Source organism: Spea bombifrons, chromosome 1 (genome assembly GCF_027358695.1).
Source record: "Spea bombifrons isolate aSpeBom1 chromosome 1, aSpeBom1.2.pri, whole genome shotgun sequence".
NCBI classification, from domain to species: domain Eukaryota; kingdom Metazoa; phylum Chordata; class Amphibia; order Anura; family Pelobatidae; genus Spea; species Spea bombifrons.
The window spans coordinates 48,524,333-48,550,152 of record NC_071087.1 but is presented as its reverse complement, the minus strand read 5'-3'; the positions used below and the strand labels follow the sequence as shown (position 1 = coordinate 48,550,152).

The 25,820-nt window shown below is 37.3% G+C and overlaps 1 protein-coding gene across 4 annotated transcripts in view; it reads right to left on the bottom strand.

The window, feature by feature from the left end:
- Nucleotides 1-409: 409 nt before the first annotated feature.
- Nucleotides 410-25,820, bottom strand: part of PPP3CA (protein phosphatase 3 catalytic subunit alpha) — a 100,093-nt gene continuing 74,682 nt past the window's right edge. Inside the window, exons 7-15 of one of the 4 annotated variants that reach the window (XM_053461544.1) lie at nt 22,853-22,930; nt 21,294-21,388; nt 19,956-20,081; nt 19,107-19,181; nt 15,335-15,361; nt 13,142-13,226; nt 9,409-9,506; nt 5,729-5,758; nt 410-2,286 (exon numbers count right to left, since the gene is read on the bottom strand). In XM_053461544.1, coding sequence (XP_053317519.1) covers nt 2,090-2,286; nt 5,729-5,758; nt 9,409-9,506; nt 13,142-13,226; nt 15,335-15,361; nt 19,107-19,181; nt 19,956-20,081; nt 21,294-21,388; nt 22,853-22,930 — 811 coding nt within the window. In that variant the 3' untranslated portion in view covers nt 410-2,089. The remainder of the gene's footprint in view (nt 2,287-5,728; nt 5,759-9,408; nt 9,507-13,141; nt 13,227-15,334; nt 15,362-19,106; nt 19,182-19,955; nt 20,082-21,293; nt 21,389-22,852; nt 22,931-25,820) is intronic. The other 3 variants (XM_053461546.1, XM_053461545.1, XM_053461547.1) reach the window with 3 other exon arrangements.

Genomic DNA, 25,820 nt, shown 5'->3' with positions numbered 1-25,820 from the left:
TGTGGTATATACGTGTGTGTACATGTGTGTGCCAGTGCGTATGTTGGGGGTTGATGGGCTTTTCTTGCCCTCCGGGGCAGAAGGTCCAAGCCCTCCCCTGACAAGGGAGTGGTGGCGAGGAAGGCGATGGACGGTTGAGAAAAAATATACATTGAAAATTCTATATATTATTCACTTTATGATTACATTCAAACCCATGTAACCTCCTTACGTGGGTTTAAATGTAATTATAGAGTGAGTAATATATATATATATATATATATAATTTTCAGTATATATTCAGCACTGTGATACCTGAGAGGTTCTCATAACCATTATTCTGCCAGTGCCATTATTCTACTTCTATGTTTTGTTATCATGCAATAGAGTCATCGTTGATGAGAGAAAGACCAGGAAGCAGATGGCTGCGTAAGTTCATGCACATTTTATTGAGTAGTAATATAAAATGCTTTTTTTTTTGTCATTGTTACAAGTGCATGCTTCGATTGCCAACATTTCAGAAGTCAAATTACAAAGGCAAGGCTTTAGGCTGTAGTGAATTACTTGGGCACTTAAACAATTGTTAGAAAATAGCAATGAATTTAATTTATTCAATATTTTCTTAAATGTTTATCTCATTGTTGTCGGGAGTCATTAATAACCCGTAACTCATATTATAAAGGGGAAAAAGTGAAAAAATTTACACATTTGTGGCACGTGACGTAACGTAACAGAATGACCAAACCATTATGACACTAAACAGTTATCATGCACTTAGGAGTATCACATGTAACCACAAACTTATTTTAAATTTCACAAGGTTTGCTAAACATGCTAACCATATATATGTGCATTGACAAGCGTATGTTAAAAAACATTAAGAATATTCTTTTCCCCTCTGTAGATTTTTTCAAAGCATTTTCTTTTAGTTTGATTACAAAATTTCAAAGGCATTAAGCATTTTTTTTTTATTATAATTTTTTTTTTTTTTTTTAGAGAATGTAAAGTATGCCAGTATACATACATTTCCAGTATAAGTCCAACCACTAAGCGCATTACAGTCCCATACAGGCCTATACAGCCATTTTGTCTTATAAAACATGCATAGAGCAGATTTTTACAGAATATAGATGCTTTTCACTGCACTTAATATGGTGTCTTGTTCACTATACTTAAAAATGCACCACTCATAAATATTGAAATTTAGCAAGCCACAACCAATACTTTATTTACCAAAAAAACCTTAGATATAACAGCAAAAAAAAATTATATATAATGATATTTATTCCAGTTTTGTTTCATTAAGGAAAAAATATTATTCAGATATTAACTGCCAAATAAGTAAGCTATGTGTTTTAAAGTAAGAAGGGCGTTCAAGCACACTAAATTAACCTGAGGTAAGCATAATCTGTACAAAATTAAACTTTCCTTTTTGGCATCTTTAACAAATGTATAACATTCTTTATCTTTCACCATTTGCCCCACTACCCCACCAGAAGCAATGCACTGAAGTCCTTTCTCCATGTTATGGTTTATTTAATTAATTTGCAGCTATAGGGGGGCTTACAATGCATTGCTCGCTAAAGTGTTAGAGAAAAAAAGACCCCCCCTCCCAAAAAAAAACAGTTAAGCCAATGCCTGACGAGAGTAACAAAACATTATCAATAAATAGTCCTTATTTTAGTTTGTACATTGTTAAAAATGTTTTCATGTCTATCTGTAGTTTAGTGCTGCAACTGTAAACATACAATAGTTAGTAAGAAATTAGACAAAGACGTACTGTATGTTCGATAACTAAAAGGCCCTTCAGTAATGTGACTAGAAGTCCCCAACACAGCTGGAAAGTAGCTTTCTTTTTGTAACTGTGTACTATTGACTCAAAAGTATGATTTTTTTTGTTTTGTTTTTTTACAAGCAAATCAGCTGAGGCAAGTGACCTCACTAAAATAGATTTGACTAAATTTTTAGATGACATTGTAAACTGAATTATTCAACACAAAACCCAAAGAGTAAGTAGCATTTTCCCAAATTATGATCACCCAGCTGATGTTATGCAGCAACCTGTCATGCCTTGCAGCTACAAAAATATTAATTAACGAACAGGAAGTGGTCACTGGATATTGCTACTGGTGCTGCCATTGCTGTCAGTGCCATTGGTCTCTGAAGAAATAGCCTTGTTGAGAGAGTTAAGGTTGGAGTCCGAAGGCATAGCATCTCGGCGTGGTGGCATCCTCTCGTTAATGCGATCTAAGCCTTTGGCCTCTTCGAAGCTAGTGATCTTATGCTGTGGTGAAAATCCTTTGATAGCTAAACGGGGATGTAACAAAAAAAAGGCAATAGAAACATGGTTAGAAATATAAACTTTGCCGCAGTGTAGGAGAAAAAAATTATTCAAACAAATGGTATGACGTGTGAAAGAGAAAAAATATTTTCTTAAGGTGGGTTAAAAATGCCAACACAAATAATATGCCAGCCAAAGCAAAAGTATTTTGCCGAGTTCAGGTTGTATGGTTTGCCATTTTAATTGCATTACTAAGGTTTTTCAAGCGTTCATTTACATTAACCAACATATGTAGTGCATGTTATATTTTAACCACATTTAGTTGCAACATTCTAGTCACAGGGCCCTAGCAAATGGCGAGTTATTTTTTTAAAATTACAGTAAGAAGCATAATGTGGTACTTGACATTATTAAAACGGGGGTCTGAATTTCCTAATGCTATGAGGGGTGACGGTGATGATGGTGTTGATGGGATTTTAAGCATTAACAATGTGTAAACTGGACACACAAAAATTGACAAAAATGCAGTATAAAAATTCTACAGCTAAATTAATCCTGGCCTCAGTGTTATAATTTTTTTTCATACAAACACATGAAAAATGTTTAACTTTGGAAGAGATTTGATCATTGTATTACATCTATACTAATCGTTTAAACTAATAAATTCTCAGTCCAACTGCATGGTTATTTAATCTTATTTTTTCCCCCATTTTTATTTGCTTTGTTAAGATTGTTTTTCATTTTTATTACTTTATTTACAAATGAAAAACCTTGGTAAGCTCCCATAGTTTGTAGCCGCCCATAACTACATTCTATAATATCGAAGAACATGTATTTAAATTTTAAAAAATGAATGCATATTTAGCATTCACATTATACTGTTCTTCTATGTAAGACATCTAAAGAAGCCATTTGTCCTTATACAAACTGAATATTTTTCCTTTGAAGATTGCAAGCTCATTTGAGCTGGACCCTCCTTACCTTTTGACTCTGTAAGTGAAAATTGTTATGTACTATTTGTTATGTCCTGTCTACCCACTGTATAGCACTGCGGAACATGAAGTCGCTTTATAATCAATAATAATAAATAATATATAAGCACCTTAAATATTTCAGAGTGTATTTAATGTATCTATTGCACATTGTGTTTTAGATAAAAAAGTCCACCATATTAAAGGTTTGTATTTACAAAACATATTTGGAACTGGTGCTTAGCAAGTCTAAAACAAAAAACGCTGGTGAGCAGAATAGGATTATTTCAGTTCTAAGAGATATTTAAAGCCAGATACAACATTTAAATAATTAAATTTCTAAATAAACTTAGCATTATTTTCTAAGCTCTTTGTTAATAGGAGGCATATACCATGTCTTAGAAAGTAAGGGGGAAAAACACCTGAAGTTTTAGGCAAACTACTTACTTATTTTAGGTTCTGAAATGGACTACAGAAAGCTTTGGATAATTTATGCCCAGTAACATTTCGACATACTCTCAATCAAAATTCTTTTTTACCTGTTACCTCCTATATCGCCTGTTACTTGATTGTTATTCAGTGGTAATTTTTAAGATCTCTACAGATAGCACAGCTTTGCACAATTATTCTTCTACAAAAATGTGCAAGTTTCTGGTCACGCAACATGCGTATTTGGATTTTAATGGGTCTTTGCTTATGGTAATGGGGGCTCAAATTGACAACTGGTGAGTCACATGTGGCCTAGCCCTGTTCTATACCCTTCTCCTAGTTCTTTGCAAACAAGTAAACCACATTCATATTAAAGACAGCTTGATGCAAATGTAGATTCCTGAGACCCAGCTTAAATTAATTTTCTTCAGGGTCTGGTTGCGATACATTAACCTAAATGCAACTAACAAAATGTATAGACCTTTTATGACTTTTTGTTTAGTACCACAAATAAATGAATGTATCGTTTTACACAATTAGATAAGGGTAGGAAGCATGGAAAAGTAGGAAATGGAAGAAAAGCAAAAGCCAGTAAGCAAAGTTATTCCAGACAGCTTCTTATATTAAAAAGGGAACTATAAATTATTATTATTTTTTTTAAATGGTTTTTCTAGTTTCCAAAACTTAACTGCTGAAAACATTGTTGAAAATGTTAATACATTAATAACCTGTATTTCCCATAGAAGTAAAACCATAATAATAATATAATATTAAGAAATATTTGAATATGTTGTTGGTTTATATATTAAATGAAAAAAAATACTTTCTAGTTTACAACCATCTTTTATTGCTTGAATATGGCACTATAACCAATCGTGAGATTTGTTCTAACACACTGCAGCATGAATCAGTTTACATTAGCCTTTCCAATGTAGATTATCTATAAAAATGTTGCTTAAATATATTAATGTGCAGGATGAGGTTTCAATCAATGTTTCATTTAGTATTCGATAAGAATATGAGTGAAGGCAGCTCATAATTAGCGTAAAAGGTCACAGAAAATAATGGTAATAGAGACTTTTCTACGTGATAATGATTTCATCATAAAACATTACTGTCATTTAGTAAATGTGGCCCATTAAGTGTTAGCAGTTTACACCAATGTTATAGTATACACAACACAAAATCACAGAAACCACAGGAAAAAAAACAGCCAAACCGGCGACAACAATGCACACTGCAAATTAGATTTTGCTGGTAGGAATACATAATTCCAACATAAATAGCAGTTAAAGGTGCTGCTATTTAAAAGAGAAGACAGTTGTATTTTTCTCTTACTGACGAGTTCCAAATTTTGAATTTTTAGAACATACTCAATTCAATTCTATGAGCGATCCAATATATGGTGATAAATTTAGCGTTATATGGAAAGTTATTCTTGCTGTACAAGAAAAAAATACAACCGGAAAGATTGATTTAAAGGGGAGCTTTTCTTTTGCGAACAATAGTTGGGATAAAGTTAACATTGGGCATCTCCCAATCTGTTGTTTTACAAACATTCTGTTAGAAGGCCAAGAACCAAAATGTTTCAATTGAGGCAAATATAGAAAAAAAAATGATTTTGTTGAGTAGTTTGAGTTTTAAGCTTTGCTTTTGAACAAGAAATGTAGAAATTTGATTAATAACTCCATGTGATAGAGAATTACAACAATGAAGAGTAATGTGTACAGACTGTACCGTATTTATAAGGGGCTGCTGAAATGTACGGTATAACGAGTTGACAGAGAAAAATGATTTAAAGATACTTTGTGTGAGCTTTTAACATCTGTCACGCTCTGTTTTTGCCTCAATAAAATACAGATTGTGTTGTATCGGTGGAAATTATTTTATTGACATGAAAGTCAGTTCTGGTCATTAGCTCCTCTTTAAAGCAAGAAGATTTGATTAATACTTAGCCACAATTGTTAGCCCAACACCCACACACTTTGTACAAGCTACAGCAAAATGAATACACCCAGCAGGACCCTTGTCTGGTGCATGTGCAGCAGAAAGGGAGCTTGCCAATTACCTTCATCAGCCTCTATAGCCTCAACAGTAGCTAAGGAGAAGAAAGGGTAGCAAAACGGATAAGAAAAATGAGCAGAGGATTCCAACTCGAAGAAAAAGTCAGTGAGCAGCAAAGGAGCAGGTGAACTATAAGTTACGATAAGTGCTAACAATTTTTTTTTGCACAGACAACATAAATGCTACACAGAAGATAGGCAGATTGGCTATTTTTCACATTTTTAATTTGCAGCTTAGATGTAAAAAAAAAAAAAAAAGAAAAGAAAACATGATTATTTGAAATTCCAAGGAACGTGAGGTTTAAAAATAAAAATACTTGAAATCAAAGATGCAATGCAGACAACATACCTTTTTTTATGGTTTATGGTTATGTATAAAATGGAAAACCGGTGCAAAAATGGTTTCTATAGTTACTGCACCACCGTTTCACATTTTGCACCAGAAGCATAGAAAATTCCAAATCTATCGTGTCTAAATACATTTTTTCACTGGAAGGCCTGAGCACTACGGTGGAGAGCTGGATATCAGCAGCTTCTGGCCTCTCCCTGTTATTTCTTATCAAAAAGGCCTAAATAAGACAGAGGCCTTCTATTTGAAATTACTTTATAAACTAAGCCAACTGGTGCACCTCACGATTGCGCTGGCACCATATCGATTCTTATTAAAGTAGATGAATCACATTTGTGACCTTTAATTAATCGCAGTCACTAAACAATAAGTTCATAGGTGAGCCCCAGTAGGTTAAAGCGCATCTCCCAGACTTTCCTATGAACTGTGAGGGCGAGCTTAAAGAGAGTTTTATCCTAAAACCTAAACAAGAGATACAGCCATTGTAAGGTCATTAAAGGTATATTAAACAGAGCATAAATGTTAATTTCTTAATTGCTCAAAGATTAGAAATGCATTCATGAGTATATATTTTAGCCTAGTAGTTGTGTGTTTCATTGTTTCATTTTGAGCACTCTTCTAGCCCTCTTCCTATTTTTGGTTCTCTCTACAAGTTATATAACATATAACATACAAAATAAAATATTAAGCAGCCAATAAGAAATGTAATGTTGCCAAGTAGTGTTCTAAGAATGCTACACATGTAATTAAGGGGTAAAACATTGGGTTAGATAAATGACTGCAATATTCGCATTTAATCTGAAATACCGACCAGCCGTCAAAGCAAGTATAGCTTAAACCATTTTTTCAACATAGGCTGCGATTTAACAAGCAGAGGTTTGTTTGTGCTCCCAGGGGTCGGTAACCTTGTCTTATTAAATGGAAACAACGCAACGGTACAGTTTTTCATGTTCTGTTCAATAATGAGTGCAGTTTGATGTGTAAAACCACGAAGAATGACCTGCGTAAACGCACACACACAGGGATTGCTGATCCCTGGAAATGTTGGAGACTATACTAATATCACGCAAAATACCAGGCTAATAACAGAGGTATCGTGAACCCTTTTTCATCAAGCCTGCATTGATCAAGCGTGCAACTGTGGATTGTTTCCAGCCTCTCTAAAGACGATCTGCTTTATTCTGGCATAAATTTATGTCGCAGAAAGCTTGAGACTTCCAACATCTATTGGCCATCAATATGGCCAACACAACCGTAATTAATTAACAAGTCACAATGTTCATGGTATCATGGGAAGTCAGTGGATTGGTTTCCACAGCACCGCCTCGTTCTGGCAATTCCTATTCTTGTCCTATCTATAAGCCTACCACTGTCCCACATCCTGATTATATGAATCCTTAATCCCTCACCCCCCAAAAAATGAATATTCATGTTTTCACTTGCCAGTAAATACCGAACCTGTATTTTTAAAAACTCACAGTTTTTTTTGTGTCCCCATCTAAGTTTTTGAATGTTCATTATAATTTAATATTAAAAAGAGTGTACAAATGTGTAGCACAGATTATTGCTGATACAGGAACAGAAGTGAAAAAGGAAGAGCAACTTTTGAATACTAAAATACAAAATATGTAAACTTGTCACTTGCGGCTGTAACAAAATGTGATATGACATTTTTTTTTGGCTGATCAGAAATGGTTATTCAAAATTAGATGCATTTGAGATTAAAACCTGACATATAAGAGCAAATGTTACACAGTGCTTATTGTTTGTTAGGATTCCAGTTTGTTTTCAGATGTATCCTACAAGAACCTCAGAAACAATACCACAGTGTTTAAAACTAAAAAAAGAATACCCATGTGGGCAGAATGAAACATTTACAGAGCATACTTTGGACAATACATACACAAAGAAAAGGTAGAAAGATCAGATTATCACTAGTACCATGCAATAAACTTCACAAAAGCTAAGAGGAAAAAATAGTTAAAAAAAAACAACAACAACACAATTTTGACAATTATATAAATCCTAAAAAAGTCTGCAGGTATACAAGGTGTCCTGGGTATTATTCTGAGTGCAAGCAACGATGTTACAAACCCTGTAGACCTTCCATGGCTCATAGATGAAGTTGTTAAGGCCGAAGCAGAAGCATTCACAAAGTCCCCTGACTGGGCAGTGTCAAGATCTTGCGCTCAACCTGCGCAGCGCCACCTGTGACTTCTTGTAACAATATTCTGATGGAAACTGAAGTTGGAGCAGTGGGGATTTTGCTCATGTCATGTAACACTGAACCACCAGTTAATAGTCCTTAGAAATACACGCATTCAATTGGCTAATTGCATGTTGACTAAACTAATGTAACAAATCTAATGTCAAAATGCATTCATAATCAGCATTTCACATCAACTCCCTTCTTCACGAGAAGTACTCATTCAGGTGTCTTTAGTCACATGATACCCTTTATTGGGCCCTCATAGAAAAAGAATGACAACCTCTGAGGACCTTAAAAATTATATGACTCACTAATGTGTTTTATTATTTTGTACAATATTGTCTGTTAATGGGCGTCTCTCTCCACTCGTTAATAATGGGATATAACAATTTCGAAAAACATCCAATCAAATGCATAGTCTTTTTTCATTAATATTTTCCGTTCTTCTTTACCCAATATTCTTATTTTTTACATTAGTATTAAGTCCATAAAGCACAGCTCTATTTGAAATATATTAGGTCTCACCTTTACATGAGATATATGTCAAACCGTCCCTTGGTGTGGTGGGACGCATTGAACCTTGAAACTCAGAACTACATAAAACAATTCAGGTGACATTTATAAATGGCATACTGAGATCTGTGACTACATTGCACAGAAAAAACATGTTGGTGCTACAATTTGTAATATGTATGTTTTAGATTTAAATGGTCGGTAATAAAAAACGTATTAGTGTAGAAATCGTATTTTGTTTTCTGGCACGTGTCCAGGTCTCTGGGTTACTTTCATCTCTCCAGGGCAGGAGAGTGGTGTTTAACCACGTCCACTCTCCGCCCAATTCACCGCCTTCTCCCAGCCAATTTAATACTAGCTGGCATTAACCCCGCCCCTTTCAAAGCTAGCCACACTTTCATGTGTGGATTGGTCCACCCCAAAGCAAAGCCACGCCCACAGAGGGAGGAGAGGAGTAGTTACATTTGTAGCAAAACCTTGAAATGTATATGTTCCCCCGAGATGGAATTACACACATATCTTAAGTTTTCTATTAGAAAAAAAAAAAAGATTGGCTGCTATTTTGAACATATCAAATGTAATATGACTTGTACTGCATTTAAAATTGCTCTTACCGCTTTGTAGAGTTTGTTTGCCTCCAGACAGAACACCGCTGGGCAGCATTCCGGTGGGTGTAAGACCTTTCAGTGTCAACACACTTTCGCTTTCTTCTCTGTTGACAAAAATGAAAACAGAAAATAGGACAATCATCAAATTGGAAGAAATTGTGGAGAAGGGAATCCAAAACAAAATGATTTCAGAACTGAATCTCCGGTGGACTGCATAAACATTTATCATGTTTTAAAATACACAAACGGGTTCAAGCTAAACAAGATTACAGAAGCTACCCGTTTCGCGATCAGCCTTAAACTCACTGCTTAATGTTCTGCCTTTTGAAAGTCCCTTGTGATCCAGCACTATTATAAAAGGAAAAACAGCTTTTCCAGTGAAGCGTTATAAATGATGTATTAACTTTATTTCAATTTTCTTAGGCAGTTTGCCTCAGCGTATTTTTTACTCATAACATTATATGGCTTTCAACAGATAAATATATTTTTAAGTGTGATATAAAATGATATACCATATTACCACTCTTAAAGGGTGAACTTTAACGCACATGACATCAAACAAGTGAAAAACCAAACAACTTTTTCCCTCTTGCATACAAGAGATCCAGGGAATAAGACCGCACGTGCAGAAAGCACTCGTGCTCAAATGGAGCACTTTTTAAATGTTGATTGGCTACTTCAAATGTGAAAACTGGACAATGTGGGGGGCTCTGGAGCTGCAGCTTCTCCAAATGGCAAGTGTGTTTTAAAATGTTTTCAGCTAAAGAATGCATAGTAATTAATCGTTGGTGGCACTGGAGTGTATCTTGACATGTGATAGTGTATAGCAAAAAAACAGATTCTGCACATCTGGAAAATTGTGCCCCCCCCCCCACAGCTATTTTTTTTTTATTTTTATTTTTTTACAGAGGTTGTTTTATTTACACTGGTCTTACACAGACCTGTCCAAAAACACACATATACACCTGTCCATTAACACGCATATACTGCCCTTACAAACAACTGCCTGTAAACACACCTGCCCTTTAATTATTATTATTTATTGTTTTATATAGCGCCATCAAATTCCGTAGCGCTGTACAATGGGTAAACAGGACATAACAAGTAGTATGTTACATTACAAATTGACTAACAGAGACAACAGATGAGGAGGGCCCTGCTCAAAAGAGCTTACAGTCTAGAGGGAGTTGGGTGTATTACACAATAGGCAAAAGTGCCGTTGTTAGGGATAGACCAGCCACACTAGTAAAAGTATTGCAGGAGAGGGACTAGGAAAGGTGAGCTAAAGGAATATGGGAGTATGGGAGGCCGTTAGTGTGCTATGTTGTAAGCATCCTTAAAGAAGTGGGTCTTGAGGGATTTTTTTGAAGGAATAAAGGCAGGGGGAGAGACGGATAGACCGGGGGAGGGCATTCCAGAGGATAGGGGCAGCCCTTTAATACGCATACACTGCCCGTACACACGACTGCCCATAAACACATATACACATACACGACTGCCCCTACACACACCTGCCCATTAATACGCATATACACTTACACTGCCCTTACAGACATATACACACACACACGAGCTTACAAACCTACAAATAGCTACACTGCCTTTACAGACACCTGTCCATACACACGTGTATACACATACACTGCCCTTACACTCCCCTGCCTTTACACACACACACATACCAGCTTACACACAAATACCTACACTGCCCATACACACAAACACAGACACACACTGCCCATATACACACACACCCCAGACCAGCGCTGATGGTATCTGGGTGGCACTGCCCACGGGGGCGCCTGATGAGCAGGGCTGTTTGAGCAGAGCACAATCGTGCAGCTGCCTCGGCAGTCCCCTGAAGACTGGCCCAGGGCAGACGGCCTTTCCGCTCGCCCCTCCCCAACCAGTCCTGGCGAGTGCCTCTCTCGCCTCACCCTTCCTACGGCCCTGTCACCATGTTAGCTACACCAAAAAGGTGAGTGAGGCTCCAAGGTAGCTGTGGTGTTTCTTAAAGCCCTTAGTAAGAAGGCAGCACTTGGTGCACATGTTAAAGAATGACATAGGGTGCCTAGGGGGAGATCCTGCAGTGGTTAATTCCAAATGCTAAAACGTACATAAAGTAGTGCCATTCTCATATTATATAACATGGTGATTGCACAGACCATGCTATATATATATATTATATATATACACATATATAGATATATTATATATAGATATATAGATATATTATATATACATACACACACACATTTTACTGTGTTCCTGGGAAACATAGCCATATTAATAATAATAAGACTACTCCATAGCGGGCTGATATTTATAAAAGACATTTCTACCTACGGGATAAAACAAACAGGCCAAATATAATTTTGCCAATTAGAGCCTGGACATTTTTATCTTTTATGTTGGATGACCACGTCTGTCTATACCTGCAGATTATTGCAAATGACCATCATTAACATTTCACAATACAGCTGCAGCATCCTGTTAAGATAGTAAAAACGAGAAGTTTTAATGTAATGCGATAACATTGTTGTTTCAGGAACTGTGCTTGTGTATCTTGTCGCATCTGTATGTGCAGATACACAACACAACTGAGAAAGCAGCTGGGGCAAAGCTGTGCTTGCACCTGTGGTGACTGGACCTCGGGTCTTGGCTCTGCTCCCAGAATAAAATGAAATATAATGCCAAGTGCAACTGAGGACCAAAAATAATTAGTTGAATAATTAGTTGAAAGCACAGCAAGGGAAGCTTTGGCGAGAGTGACAGATTATATGTCAATAGGCTCAAAATAAAATACACGGGTTATTGCTTACAAGCTACATATGCCCAAGGGACATGTCTGTGGTCTCTGGTGCCCAGCAGCAGGCTCTCTCTAAATACAATGATAGATGGAATATATACGACTGTATTTTAGGGCAACTAGCAGCCCTGTTAAGCATTAGCCGACATCAAGTCCATCATAGTCACAGCCATTCATACAGATGTGTTCAGGTTTTAGTTTTAATCCAGATGCACTCTTATGAATAATTTAATCAGCAGTAAAATTAGCATGTCGAGTTTAACAAGGCACTCCTGGCCCTTGGTTCAAAGGCACGGTTTACTGTAAAAAGCTGCGGCTCGCAGCGTACAATCCGCTCTGCAGTCCATGTTTTGCCCCAAGTTTAGCTGCTTGAAGCAACTAATTAGTAACAGGAAAGTGCTCCCATTGAAACTCTTGTGCACACAATTACAGCGTGATTGCACAGTGGCAAGCAGAAGGCATGTTTAGCCCAAAATACCTTTTGCAACCCAAGTTGCCAAAAAAATAGTAAAAATGCATATGGGGAATTTTCATCGGCAGTTTAAGTTCTTCAAACAGGGTGGCCAGACTTGGGTTAGCCCCCTGTGGGAGACAGGAGTACAGCAGGGACCACGTAACGTCGCTGGCAGGTGATCTCATGGGAGTTTTGTGCGGGCCGGTGCTGGAGCCGCCAATAGCAGGGCAAGACAGGCTTCAGAAAGTGTGTGAACGAGGTGAACATTTGCATTTGTAATGGTGAGTGGGGGGCCAAGAGGTGCTTGCTCTCTACTAAGGATTCTGCTGAATCCCTATATACATTTTCAAAGGGACAAAAAAAGAAGAATTTAAAGAGGATATGCACGTATATGATGTCTATAGTACCTTTAATCACTGTGTATACATGTATTGCACTGTAATCAAAAAATATACATTTATAGACAGATTTCCCACCTTAGTACAGAGAACACTCTTGCCATTTTCCCAATAGCACGAATCTTATTTCTGATGACTTCTTTACGAGCCGCAGCTGTTGCACCTGTAATAAACGGCATTGGATCATCAGTATCACAGGTCAAATTTATACACACCTTATATATTTTACTCATAGATGTTAACTAATGAAGGCGCATTTGAAGGAGAGAACCAACTTACCAAACTCATGATGCATTATAAAATGCATGAACGGCTGAGCTTGCCCAATATAATGCTTAAATTGTTGAGGTGACTCAAGAAAAGCAACCAACTAAACATATACTTACGGGATGACCTCAGCCCTATTTCCCCCAAAGCTCACAGGGTTGCCCTTTTAGAATTTATAATGGAACTAGTGACCTGTAACCGCAAATCTACTGCAAACTTCAAACGATAAACGTAAATGTCCTGCTTTAGAAAGCTAGTAAACAAAAGGATTCACACTATATCCAGCTCATGTATTACTTAGGATTTTGTAAAATCAAACAGGAATAGCGGGAGGGGGATCCACACTTTACATGGCTTTTCTAATTTGTTTGGAAACCAGGAATACGATAAAAATGAATAAAAAATAAACAAACATGTAAAAACAAGCTTTTCAATAACAAGCAATCATTTTCTAGACTTTGTACCAGAATACCTTTATATAAATAATCTCCTTTATGTTTTGTAACTTTAGCTGCATATATATCACAATACTGTAAAACGGTAATGTGTCAACATCCTTCATTTATATTATAATTCTAAACAAGTCTAAAGAAAATAGGCCTGACCCAGGGCAGTGTCCAGTCGCCCTGTGCCACTTACCTCCGTGGCAGCCATCTATCATCAGGGATATGACTTTATATCCCAGCAAGCTGCATGTGTGACTAAGAGTAAGGTCACTATGGAGGCTGTGCCAGCCAGTTATGCACACTGCTTTATAATGTATAATTGATGTTGTATTTTCAATTATTATATACAGTCAGTAAGTTTCAATAAATATTAACTATTAAAGTGCACATTGAACCTGGCACATGACCATCCTCTACAATGCCAGAAGCACTTTACATGTGCTAGTCACCAACATGTGGAAGTTATAGGTGTCCATCAAAAATGTCCCATGAGGTGTTAAAGGGACACTCGAGCTATCATATGCATATAGTTTAACGCATATGATAGGTACATGGTCCCAATGCATGTGGATTCTGCAGAATCCCCCCTCAAATGCATCTGTCCCTTTTCCCACCCCCCAGCTAAATGCTGCATGCAGGAATAACCCCATTTTACCGTCACCAATTGGCAGTTTAAATAGCCAATCAGTAACAAGAAAATTCAGATCATGGAAAATGCATGCACCATGGCTGCAAATTCTGAGAATGGTAAGCATTTTATTTTTCATTTGGAGGAATGCAGAGAACAGACTATACATTCTTCTGTAGTAGGTGTGTCAGATACAACGATATCCATGCTGCTACGTTGCTCCACGCCCGCAATTTGGAACTAATCTTACCATTTTTTTCTAAGCATTTTATGCTATTTACATTCTTTATTTCTGCATCTGCCTTATAGTAATATTTGAATTTGCCATTTTATTCAAGTGTCCACTTTTTACTACCACATTGGTGCTTTGTGGGTTTTCAGGTCATCCTTGTGGGGTTTATCTTTTTTGTTTTTTCTCGTGTCAGGGACATTAACCTGTCCCTTTAAGTATCACACTCACTAACTATGATCCTGTTTTGATTTGTATTACCTTCGTAGAGAAGATCCTGGAACAGAGGACACTTGTTGCAGATTTATGTAAGAAGAAAAAGGCTGATATGACAATCATATCCTGAGTGCCATTACCTGCAAACTTACTGTTAAGTTAATATAAAGCTATAAAAGCTACTTAGCACGATTTCAATCAGAAAATCTGAAAATTGTGCCCCGCTAATGCCACAAGTTTAATTTAACAAAAGAAACCTAGTGACATTAACAGTGGTTTTCCTTTATGGGGCTCACGTTTTTGCCAACTCCTTTTATTGGAAATAGCTATATATTGGCACCAGCACATTTTCATATAAATCCTATCAATTTTTATTGTGTTATAAAAGCCATATGTCATTCATTTTTTTGGGTGGGTGCACTAGACAACTTCTGGAATGCAAATGGGTATGTTCTTAATCGTTCTTAACCCAAATAAGATAATACCTTTCTTCTGTGCATAAATAAGTTGATCTTCTTAGGAAAGTCCAGAGGTAAACACACAAATAAAATGAAATTTGAAGATGGAGAAAAAGGGGGGAAAAAAGAAGAATGAAAAATCTACTAAAGGTTAAAAGATTTCTGTAAAATAAAATAAAGAAATATTAGGTAAAAGTAAATAAGAAAATGAATAAAATCAGGGGGGTTAAAGAAGCACACAGCACAAATGCAAATGGTTGAGTGGATTAGGCATTGTGAACTACAGCAAAAACAAAAAAAAAAAGTGTTTCGACACACAGTGGTTAGTGTCAGCCACTAGCAATAAAAGTCTTGTGTAAAACGGCCACCACAATGAGGAACACCACCATGAACCACACCGATATGACTTGGTCCTTTGAAGGACAGTGTGCACTCTCACATACCTACTATATTAACATTAAACACTTCATATCCTGTAGAGCGAGCGTGTCACAGGCCTGACATAGTGTTGCCGAGGGACAAGATGGAGAGACCGAAGAGAAACTGCAGTCTAGTTCTAGCTATAGAACTATAATAGCAGCTGATTCTAAATGATCCACCATATATTATTTTCTTGATTGAAACTGTTGCCCGTTATCCTTACAGTGTGGGAGGTACGGTTTGGATACTTGTCATCTGCAGGCCTGAGCCTCTTAAAAATTGATGGAAAATTAGATGGGAGCAAAATACATGGAAATCAACTCAATCAGCCGGAAAGAGGACCTGCTGCTTACCTGTTTTGCTCAGCAGCATTTCTTGATCCGTCGCGGCGACACAGGAACCCAGTGGAGTCACGTGTATGCACATCGCATCACATGACTCCGCTCAGTTCCTGCTCGAGCAAGGCAGAGGGGAAACAGCGGCCCCCACGGAAGTCTTAGAGCGGCAGTTCAGGTAAGGGGGAGTAAATTAATGAATGAATGTGTGTGTGTGATAGCATGGATCCGTGTGTAGGGGGCACAGGGAGGCTGAAAGTGATGTGCATGTACTGGCTGCCTGAGCATGATAGGAGTGTGGTTGCTAACAATTGCTAGCAGCTAACATCAATCACAATATCAACAATATCATGCCCAGGCAGACAGTACAATAACTTTATGTAATATTTTTTTTAAAATGCTGGCCCCCCAAAATTAAGCTGCGTCTTATACTTGGGGAAATACGGTACAAACTTACTAGTAGAGATGAAACAGCTTTACAGCATCTGACCGACTCTCACAATAATCCAGATCTGACAGACAGCACCGTCTACTACAACTACTGAATCTACTACAGAATGAGGCTTATGGTCCCCACCACTCTGCCCCCCCCCAAGCAATTGCTCCATGTGCTTCTTGGTTAATCCCTAATGTGATAGAAATCCTGCAACAGAACACGCTTCACACCATTACGTTTCAGAAGGACAATGACCCCATGCAAAGACCAAAAGAATGAATGAATGAAGTCTATAAGGGAATATGTGGCATTATTTGAAAATTGCAGTCCACAAGCAACATCCACACTAATTTTTTTTCCAAACCAAAGCAAATCGGCAAAAGTCACAATAAATAATATATGATAACGGACAAGGTACCTGAATGCTTTTGTAATGTATAAACATTGGTACATATTTTGTTCATTGTTTTGTGTATTACATACAAAGAGCCCCCTAAATGTTGCCACATATCATTAAAGTAAGATGACGAACCTCCGTGAGTGTACACTGGTAGTGAATAAAATATTTTTGCTGAGACACCTCAGTGCTTCCTGATCAACTGTGACATTTTCTTGTCGAGCTGAAGAATTTTCCACTAATAGTTTTATAAATACATTTCAGAGGGGGCTTTCATTTTGTCACTTGTGAAGAAGAAAGACTATCTTTAAGCCATAGAACCAATCACCTCGGCTTTTATGACACATTTGCAAGTGAAGCCATAAAAAAAAGTGCTTTCTGCTGTCTGTTGGCAGGATTTTCATAACTAAGAAAGACCAGGACATTTTAGCGTGATATACTGAATTAGTTCAAGTAATTAGGAAGCAGCTCAATGCCAAACAGTGACAACACTTTTTATATGCAAATTATTTTGTATCATGCTGCATTTTACACTAATCCAATGTTTTAATAAGTATATTAGAGTGATTTAGTATTTCAGTAAAACATTTGTCTGGACAAAGATGTCAACTGAAATATGATGGTTTTATAGTTGTTCCATCAAAATGGTTGCCAGGCAATCTACATAATGAGTAAACTATTTTTTAATAGAAGGCATAGCACTAGGAATCGGTGACACATCCGAATTTCGATCAGCTACACTGTACATATCACTAAAATAATAAAATTCCACTGGGTTCATATTGTTATAGTAATCTATATATATCAGGTGGCTGCCGCCTCAACCGGCAAGGCCGCCTGGCCATCAGTCAGCCCCTGATTTATAGAAATATAAAAATTTGACATCCTTATGTCTCACATGTCATCAGAATGTAAAGGAATAGAGACCTGGGTGCACCACCACCCCCACATGTGCAAATATCTAGCATGTTCTATTGGTGCAAATCTGCAGCATCTCCTCTCTACAACAGTCTACTGGTGAAAATGCATAACACGAGCAGTGCTCATCAGGACCAAGGACCACTCTTCCTTCGTCATTGTGTGCGTAATAGGTCCTGGTCAGGGCCAGACTGGGGTTTAAAGTTGGCTGATACTTTATAGCCAGTGGCTGATAAATGGCATATGAGAGACCACCTATAGGCAGGGCCGGCCCTACAATGGAGCCGACTGGGGCAATTGCCCCAGGTGGCACTTTAGAAGGGGCGGCACTTTGCCGCCCCAAGCGTTTTTTTTTTGTTGTTCGTTTTGAAGCGGAGGAGAGAGAGAGGGGGGCGCCGAGTGGTTATCGCTTACCCGCTCGGCGCCCCTCTCTCCTCTGCGGCGAGTCTCCCTGTTCGGTCTCGGTGCCGGCTTGTAATGCTGGACGCCGAAAGTGGCGTCAATTTCCGGCGCTCAGCATTACAAGCCGGCACCGTGGCAGAGCAGAGCAGGACTCTTTAAAGGTAAGTACCGGGGGGGGGGGGGAAATAATGGCGTTGTAGAAATTTAAAATAGACGCCCCCCCCCCGCGTCGGCGGGGGGGGGGGCTTTATTTTAAACTTCGTCCCAGGCGGTGTTAAGTCTTCGGCCGGCCCTGCCTATAGGATACATCCGTGTTCACGTGTTATACTCTCACAGCATCTGGCTGTGTGTATTCAGATGGAGAAAGTGAACTAAGAGACAAGGGTCTACTGCACGAATGGCATAACAGTAAGTGGCTTTTGCCTGGTCATTGTACTGACCCACATCAGTATCTATGTTAATATGCCTGATAGCAGGCCTACTCTGTAAATGGGTAACGCTTGAGAGAATACCTATAGGAATCATCAGCCTCGTGTTTATCATGGTTGAATGTAGTAACTAAATTGTGTGATGCTGCAGACAGTATACCCTTAATCTGTACAGTAAAAGTAACCAAGCCAATGGAATACATTTTCTATGCATGGAAATGCATGTCATTGATAAAGATAGGCTTGAAAAAAGAACACAATGTGATTTTGTCTTTATATTGTCTAAGTAATACATTAAACACACTTCACTTAGTGCTGATACCATCATGCATCACACCACCGTGAGTCAGGCATGGTGCTTCTTTTCACACACAAAAAAACATGCCTAAAAGAGGCATTCAGGTACAAAAAGCACTCAAACATGGCAAGCACAAATATGCATCCAAAATCACACGGCACTTACCATCAAAGGCATCTTCATCTGTTACCAGTTCGTCATCAGAGCAGATACTAAGTACATTAACAAGCATCTCTGTCACTGTAAAGAAGAATAAAAAAACAATGAAACCCCAATGTTTTGTTTCTACAGGAAAGTCAAAAAAGCAGTCACTGAACTTATCGGATATTTTTTAAGAAAATATACATACACAAAAGAGGAGTTCTGTTATTTGTGTAGCTACAAAGACATAAAGCGGAGATACATACATGCATGTGCAAATCCAATGACCCAGTGGGGATACTCTTGAAGGTGGGGTTTCAACTCCCCAACTTCAGTATGCTTTATGAAAAGCCAACCCTGATTAATCTTCTGCAAGGCTGCACTGGCTCTCCATAAAGCATGGCTTAATCATTGATGTAACTTTCAAGAAATCTCTGCACATTACTTATGCACTAAGCAGAGCCTGCTGAGCTCTTCTGCAGGGGCTGGTCCCTGGGGTTGATTAAAATAGACAGTGAGATCAAGGAGTTAAAATTACAATTTTCTGAAAACACCTAGGTGAGTGAATAATAAACCCAAACTATAGATCCCCATTGCGGCCAGAGTCCCCAAATTGAAACTTAATTACAAGAGCACCATAGTTAAATGTAACAGTTATGTTAAAACCCGTTTGGCTGGCAAAGCTAAACACAGAACATGTCAAAAAAAAAAAATGGCGCTTCAAGTAAATGGTAACAATATGCAGGATTTTATATGATATTACAATATCAATAACCCAAAACCAAGAGTGGAAAGTCAACTCTAGAGGGGAAAAGGGCTAATGCACTTGGCTATGATTAAAGGCAAAGCAAAGAAGCACATAATGAAACGTACCTTTCTCCCCAACAAATGGTAAAGACCAAGTAAAAACATCCATGAAGTTTGGAAGCCAGTATGGATGAGGAGAACAGTTGAACTGTCTGATGTTCATGACATTGTTTTCATATTTCAATACTGCAGCTAAAAAAGGCACAAATAATGGAATGTAATTCATAAAATTGATTTCGATCCCATTGATAGTTTAATTGGAAACTGCCAATACAATGCTCAAAACAAAAAAAAAGTGGCTTGCGCAAGGCTTAAGTGGTTTAAACACTTCTGAGCTTAAAAAAACCAAACTTCTTACCTTACATAAAATGTGAGGCACTAAGAAATGCACTTTGGCTAAGAATCTATTATTTAGCGTAAGAGCTTCTTGGCACTTTGTTTAACTGTAAAGTTATAGAACGGAACTGTAAAAGCCTTGTTGGCAATCACTCCTTTCTAAAATGTTACTGTTAGTGCGGATGCTCAATAAATGGTAAAAAGAAAAATATATATATGAACTACTAAAACTTTCCCTAGGAGAAGGCAAATGTTTGGCAATTTCCTTGTTATAAATCATTATGCAAGGAAATACGTTTATATATATATTATATACACACACACACACATATATATATATGACTAGGATGTACAGATAAAAATGGGGAATGCTGTCAATGAGTTTTTAATTCATTTCATTTAACTTTTTAGCGTAAACCTATTAAAAAAAAAAAAACTAATCCACTTGTCAACGATTCAAACAAAAGTGGCTTAAGTTAACTATTTGAAAGAACAGCTTATCAGTATTATCTCAGATTGTAATACATACTTTCTAAAAAAGAAATCTAAACAAGATTTGCCCTGCCATGCATCATGAAAAATCTGTAACTAGGTTTAGCCCTTCCTTCAGTACAGCTTCAAGATGGAATTTTACTGAAGGCTCCATTTACCCTCTTGGAGAGGAAATAAAAGGGTACAAGATTTTTTTTACTAAACTTAGTTTTGGGTGACTTTCATCCCCCAGCATTCGTAACGGATAATGAAGGATCATGTCAGCCCTTTCTCCTTCATAATACACGAGATGAAACTCACCCAAAAAACATGACTTCCTATGCCTACAATATGTATTTCTTTTGTTTGCTGGTGTCTTCCGTAGATTTGGGAGATAAATGTTGAGATCTCTTTGTTTAGCTGGAATGCCCGCAGCAGTTTTAATTATTTCATAGTCACAATAGCAATTAGATAACTTAACTCTACCTTGCAAATAATTACTTAATATATTTTTATAACTATAAAAGCAGGAGTATTGCTCTCAATAAAACCACTATTGATTTACTAACAAAAAGATTCCTGATAAAGCGTTCTTACCTTTGTTATTGTACACGTCTAAGTAATTTGGTGCTGAAAAAATTGTGATGAGGGAGGGGAAGCCTGTTGTTTGGCTTTTCCTGTACATCCGATACCTGTAAAATATAGAAATGAAATGCCTTTTTGCAATGCATATTACAATAGCGGCATAGAAATGAAACTGAAAGCAAGAGTATATTGCTATTCTAGGTGAAACTCAATGCAATTCAAAGGGATGCTGTAATTTGCCATAACATTACATCAAGTTGGGTGTCCACAAACATAACTTCAGGAGTAGCAACGGATAGTTTATTAAAGTTGTTCCTTAACTTTTTTCTGTTTAAAAGCTTGCAGTGCCTTTTTTCTTGGTCATTTATTTTCCACGTCCATTTTTCTATCTAATAGCTAGAGGGTGGATTGGTATAGATCCATGACTAAGTAGGATTTCAAAAATGCAAAGCAGTCCCACTGATTCAGCTCTTATTTATTGGTCGTACTTATTGGCCGTTATTAATCTAGCAGCAATCCGGGAACCTGAATCTGTATGACTTTTATACTTTGTGGCTGGGGTGCTTCCCTTTCTGCATATGTCTTTCTGTGCATTTTTGCAGGTTCTGTCCAAACTGTAGGACTGAGCAGCCCCACCTGTCGCATGAGAGCTTTCACTAATGATTTAATCCTTTTTGGGATTAAAATGTAATTCAGTCCCACTGATTTAGTTCTTTGGTAAATATAGCCATAACAAAAAAGCAGATATGACTCGCAAAACTTGGGGTACTTTGGTAGTGGCCGGCTCAAAAAATACATGGCCATATAGTGGGATGTAACCCACAATAATTATACCTCAGGTGTATTCGCTGGGTATGCCGTAAAGCTCCCTTGTTTCTACGTTGTCCTGTGATCAATAACGCTCTGTGAAAGTACCAGCCAATGTATATTGATGACGGACTATTCTGCATTAAATCCGTATATCGTGGGTTGCTACATGTCTGGGAAAAGAAAAAATGTCGGTGCGCTTTTTCTTTTTCTTTTCCCTGTTTGCACATATTTGAGGTTGTTGGCTCCTCATCAGTCTGGTTGCAGCTTGCTGTCCAGGGGTTAATAGGGAGGAGGTTTAATTGCACCTCCCCCAACACATTAATAAGGTTTTGGTAGCAGTATAAACTGCTTTGTGTGCCCACTATGTAGGAGGTGAGAGTAGGTTCTCACCCTATTGAGAGTGTGCCTTGACGTGGCGGGTGAGCTTAATTATGCTTTGGCCAATTCATATAACCAAAACCTCTCATTTATATTATGTTTATATATTTGTTGCCAACTTTATTAGGGTAAGAAGCGCAGACAGTTTTTGTTTCTTGCTACATGTCTGGCTTTATCTGGAAATGGATGTGCACCAGACAGCCCCTTGTGTTAAACAATGCCACCATTTGATATCTGAGATTAATGTAGACCACATATTTTGACCAGTAACCAATCAATCAGTGTTTTATAGTTATACTGCAAGAATACTTTGCTTATTACAAAACACAAAAAAACAACTTTTTTTTTTTTTTAATTAAAGACAAAACAGAAAAAACACATACCCCGCATCTTGGGCTTCATGAGCTCGAAGTATAGATAGCAAGTTATTGTGCTGAAGAAATTCACAGACAGCTGGATAGCTTTTGAAATGAAAAACACAATTTGTTAATTAGTGAGCTGTGCACCGATTTCAACATTATTTTTCATCTGAATAATAATAATTAAAAAAAAAGACTGAAAACAGATATAGGACCGGCATGCAAAAGAACAATAGTAATAAAACAAAACCTGTATACGCTGCAATTAAATGAATAGCATAAGAGAAACTAATGTGTATAGAAAATGTACATTTCTGTATACAAATACATACAAAAATATAATCGTAACCACATATGCAAATTAGGCAGGAATGTTTCTGCATTCGAGCTCAGGCTCCTGTCACTAATGAAGGATTAAGTAACCTAATTAAAAAACAGTTTGCATGAAATGTTATTCTGGTCTAGCATTTGAATATGAATATATAACCAAAGCAATCAATGGAATTCCTGCTAATTGGAGTTATGATGGCTTTGAGGTCTATTCGCTAAAAGCTGAGTTTGCCAGAGAATACTGACTTTAATATTCATTACAAAAGCCAACACTACCAGGTTCCTTCAGCTAAAACAATCGAGTTAGCCCTACATAAAGCATAATTTAATTGGTAGGATGACTTTGAAGAAACATCACCAATTTTACTGTACATTATGCAGGACATGGCAGGCTCTTTCTACAGCAGAAGCTCACTAGGGAGGAGTCTTTATAAACATATAAATAGTGAAATCACAACAGTTCTGCAAACCCTCCTGACAACTTATTTAATAGACCCCTTGTATACACAACTCCAGCTGAATCAGATACATACATATACTGTTTCAATATAGAGATCATTATCAGTAGACACACAAGGGGAAAGCTGCTTAACAGGGGTCACATTGGACAAAAGTCTATGACAAATTTTGTGATGACTGCTCTCTCAAAGTTATACTCGGTATTAGCACCCATGTTAGGGAGGGCCAGGTCCTGAACCACTTGACAAGTGCCATATTTGTTATAATTGTTTTATTTCGTTTGGTATTATGCTGTACGTTATTGAGGTTTTTGTGATTCACAATGATCTTGGACATTTGTGGGGAACAATTTGGGAACCCTCTCCTGGTTATTTGGTGGATTTTTCCCCTCGGACCAAAGATGAAGCGAAAAATTACATGCTGCCCAATTTAACCAAACTTGCAAACATTCAGGGGAAAATGGGGCTTTCCACCTGTTCAAGGTTTTCAAACCACAGATGTGGCAAGACAGCTTTAAGAAATTACCTAACCCACATGTGTACTCTGTATTTAACATTAGGATCATTGTGACTCAAGCAAACACTTGTGATGGAAGCTAAATAAAAATGTTTAAAAATAAAATGTTTACATCAATGTTTTAGCAATTAAGCAATTAGGTAATGAAAAAAAGTCAACTTCTGTTTGAGCTCTGAACGAAATGAGCACATTCTGCACAGACACAAAAAAAAGACTTCTGAATTGTCACGCTAATTTACATGATCAGAATTTTAATTTTTTACAATACACAGGTTTTTACATGCCCAGACCTATTGAAAAATAGTTTGAGATGCATGAATTTATCAGGAAACATTTTGGGATAACCACATTTTGGTGTACAATTTCAACTTATTTCAGTATGATTGCCTTTGTAGCTGTGCACAAAAGCAGAACATTTTGCAGACCACAATAATGTGACTGTGTATTACAGTTTGATGGCTCAATTATTCTTTTACAGCACAGGGCTCGGAAATAATTATTACAATAATTTTGATATTAAACAACCTGCGATGTCTTGCAAGAAAAAATTGCTTTATTTTTGTTGAATAAATCATGAAATGGTGTAGTCATGTGTTGTTGCTCATCTGAGGTTGTATTTACCTAATTGTTAGACCAGCGAAGGAACAGATGATTATTATGTCCTGATATGTAATGCCGTAAAATTCAAAATACATGCTAAATAATGCCTTAGAACTGGTTCTGAACAACACATATACAGCACTGGACCTGTGCTAGGCCAACTTACTGGCTTGAATGTAACTGAAAATAATTTCCAGCCAATTTTATGACATTTTTCCTGTTAGAAATATACTTTCTATAAAAAATCCTATGATATTTTGAAACTTCATAGATATAGAAGTACCCACTAAGCACTCAAACGGGATATACGCACCACACACAGGTTAAGATACAAACCCACATAGCTAAAAAATTCCTTTATGGAGAACTTCCATGGTTACTTTATTAATTGGTGTGTGAAATGGGTATAATGCAATATATTTTCTTAACGGAAGCTCTCTTTCATTTTCCTAGCCCCACTTTTAAAAGGTAGCGTGAACAAATCGTGAAAAATTAGCAGCTTAACAGAGCAAAGATAACTTGATCAGAGGGAATAATCAAGCGGATCCTGAAAAATAAATATATAGAGAGCGGCTTATTCACCATGGCCGCTGCCCTAGCCCCCTTCACGCCATCCCAGAGCTCTGTGTCTGTGTCATTGTGGCTTTTTATGCATTCTATGGAGGTTGTTGTTAGAGTCTTCCATTGCGTCAATGGGCCACTGTGGAGATCAGAGACCTCCCTGAGCAACTGGACAACTCTCCCTGCATCTGACGACAGGCCAGAATATGTTTTGTGTGTGTGTGTGTGTGTGTATATATATATATATATATATATATATATATATATATATATATATATATATATATATATATATATATATATAGAATCTTTTATTTATATAGCGCCAACAATTTATGCAGCGCTTAATACAATACATATATTCAAGGGGTATGACAAGACGAGAATCGACAGACTAAGGCAAACCGATACATTAGGTGGAGAGAGCCCTGCTATATATCACTGCTTTACTGGTCAGAAAAGTAAATCCAATGGCGTGATTAAACTTATTCTGGTTACAACAAATACAAATGCAAGTAATCTTTCA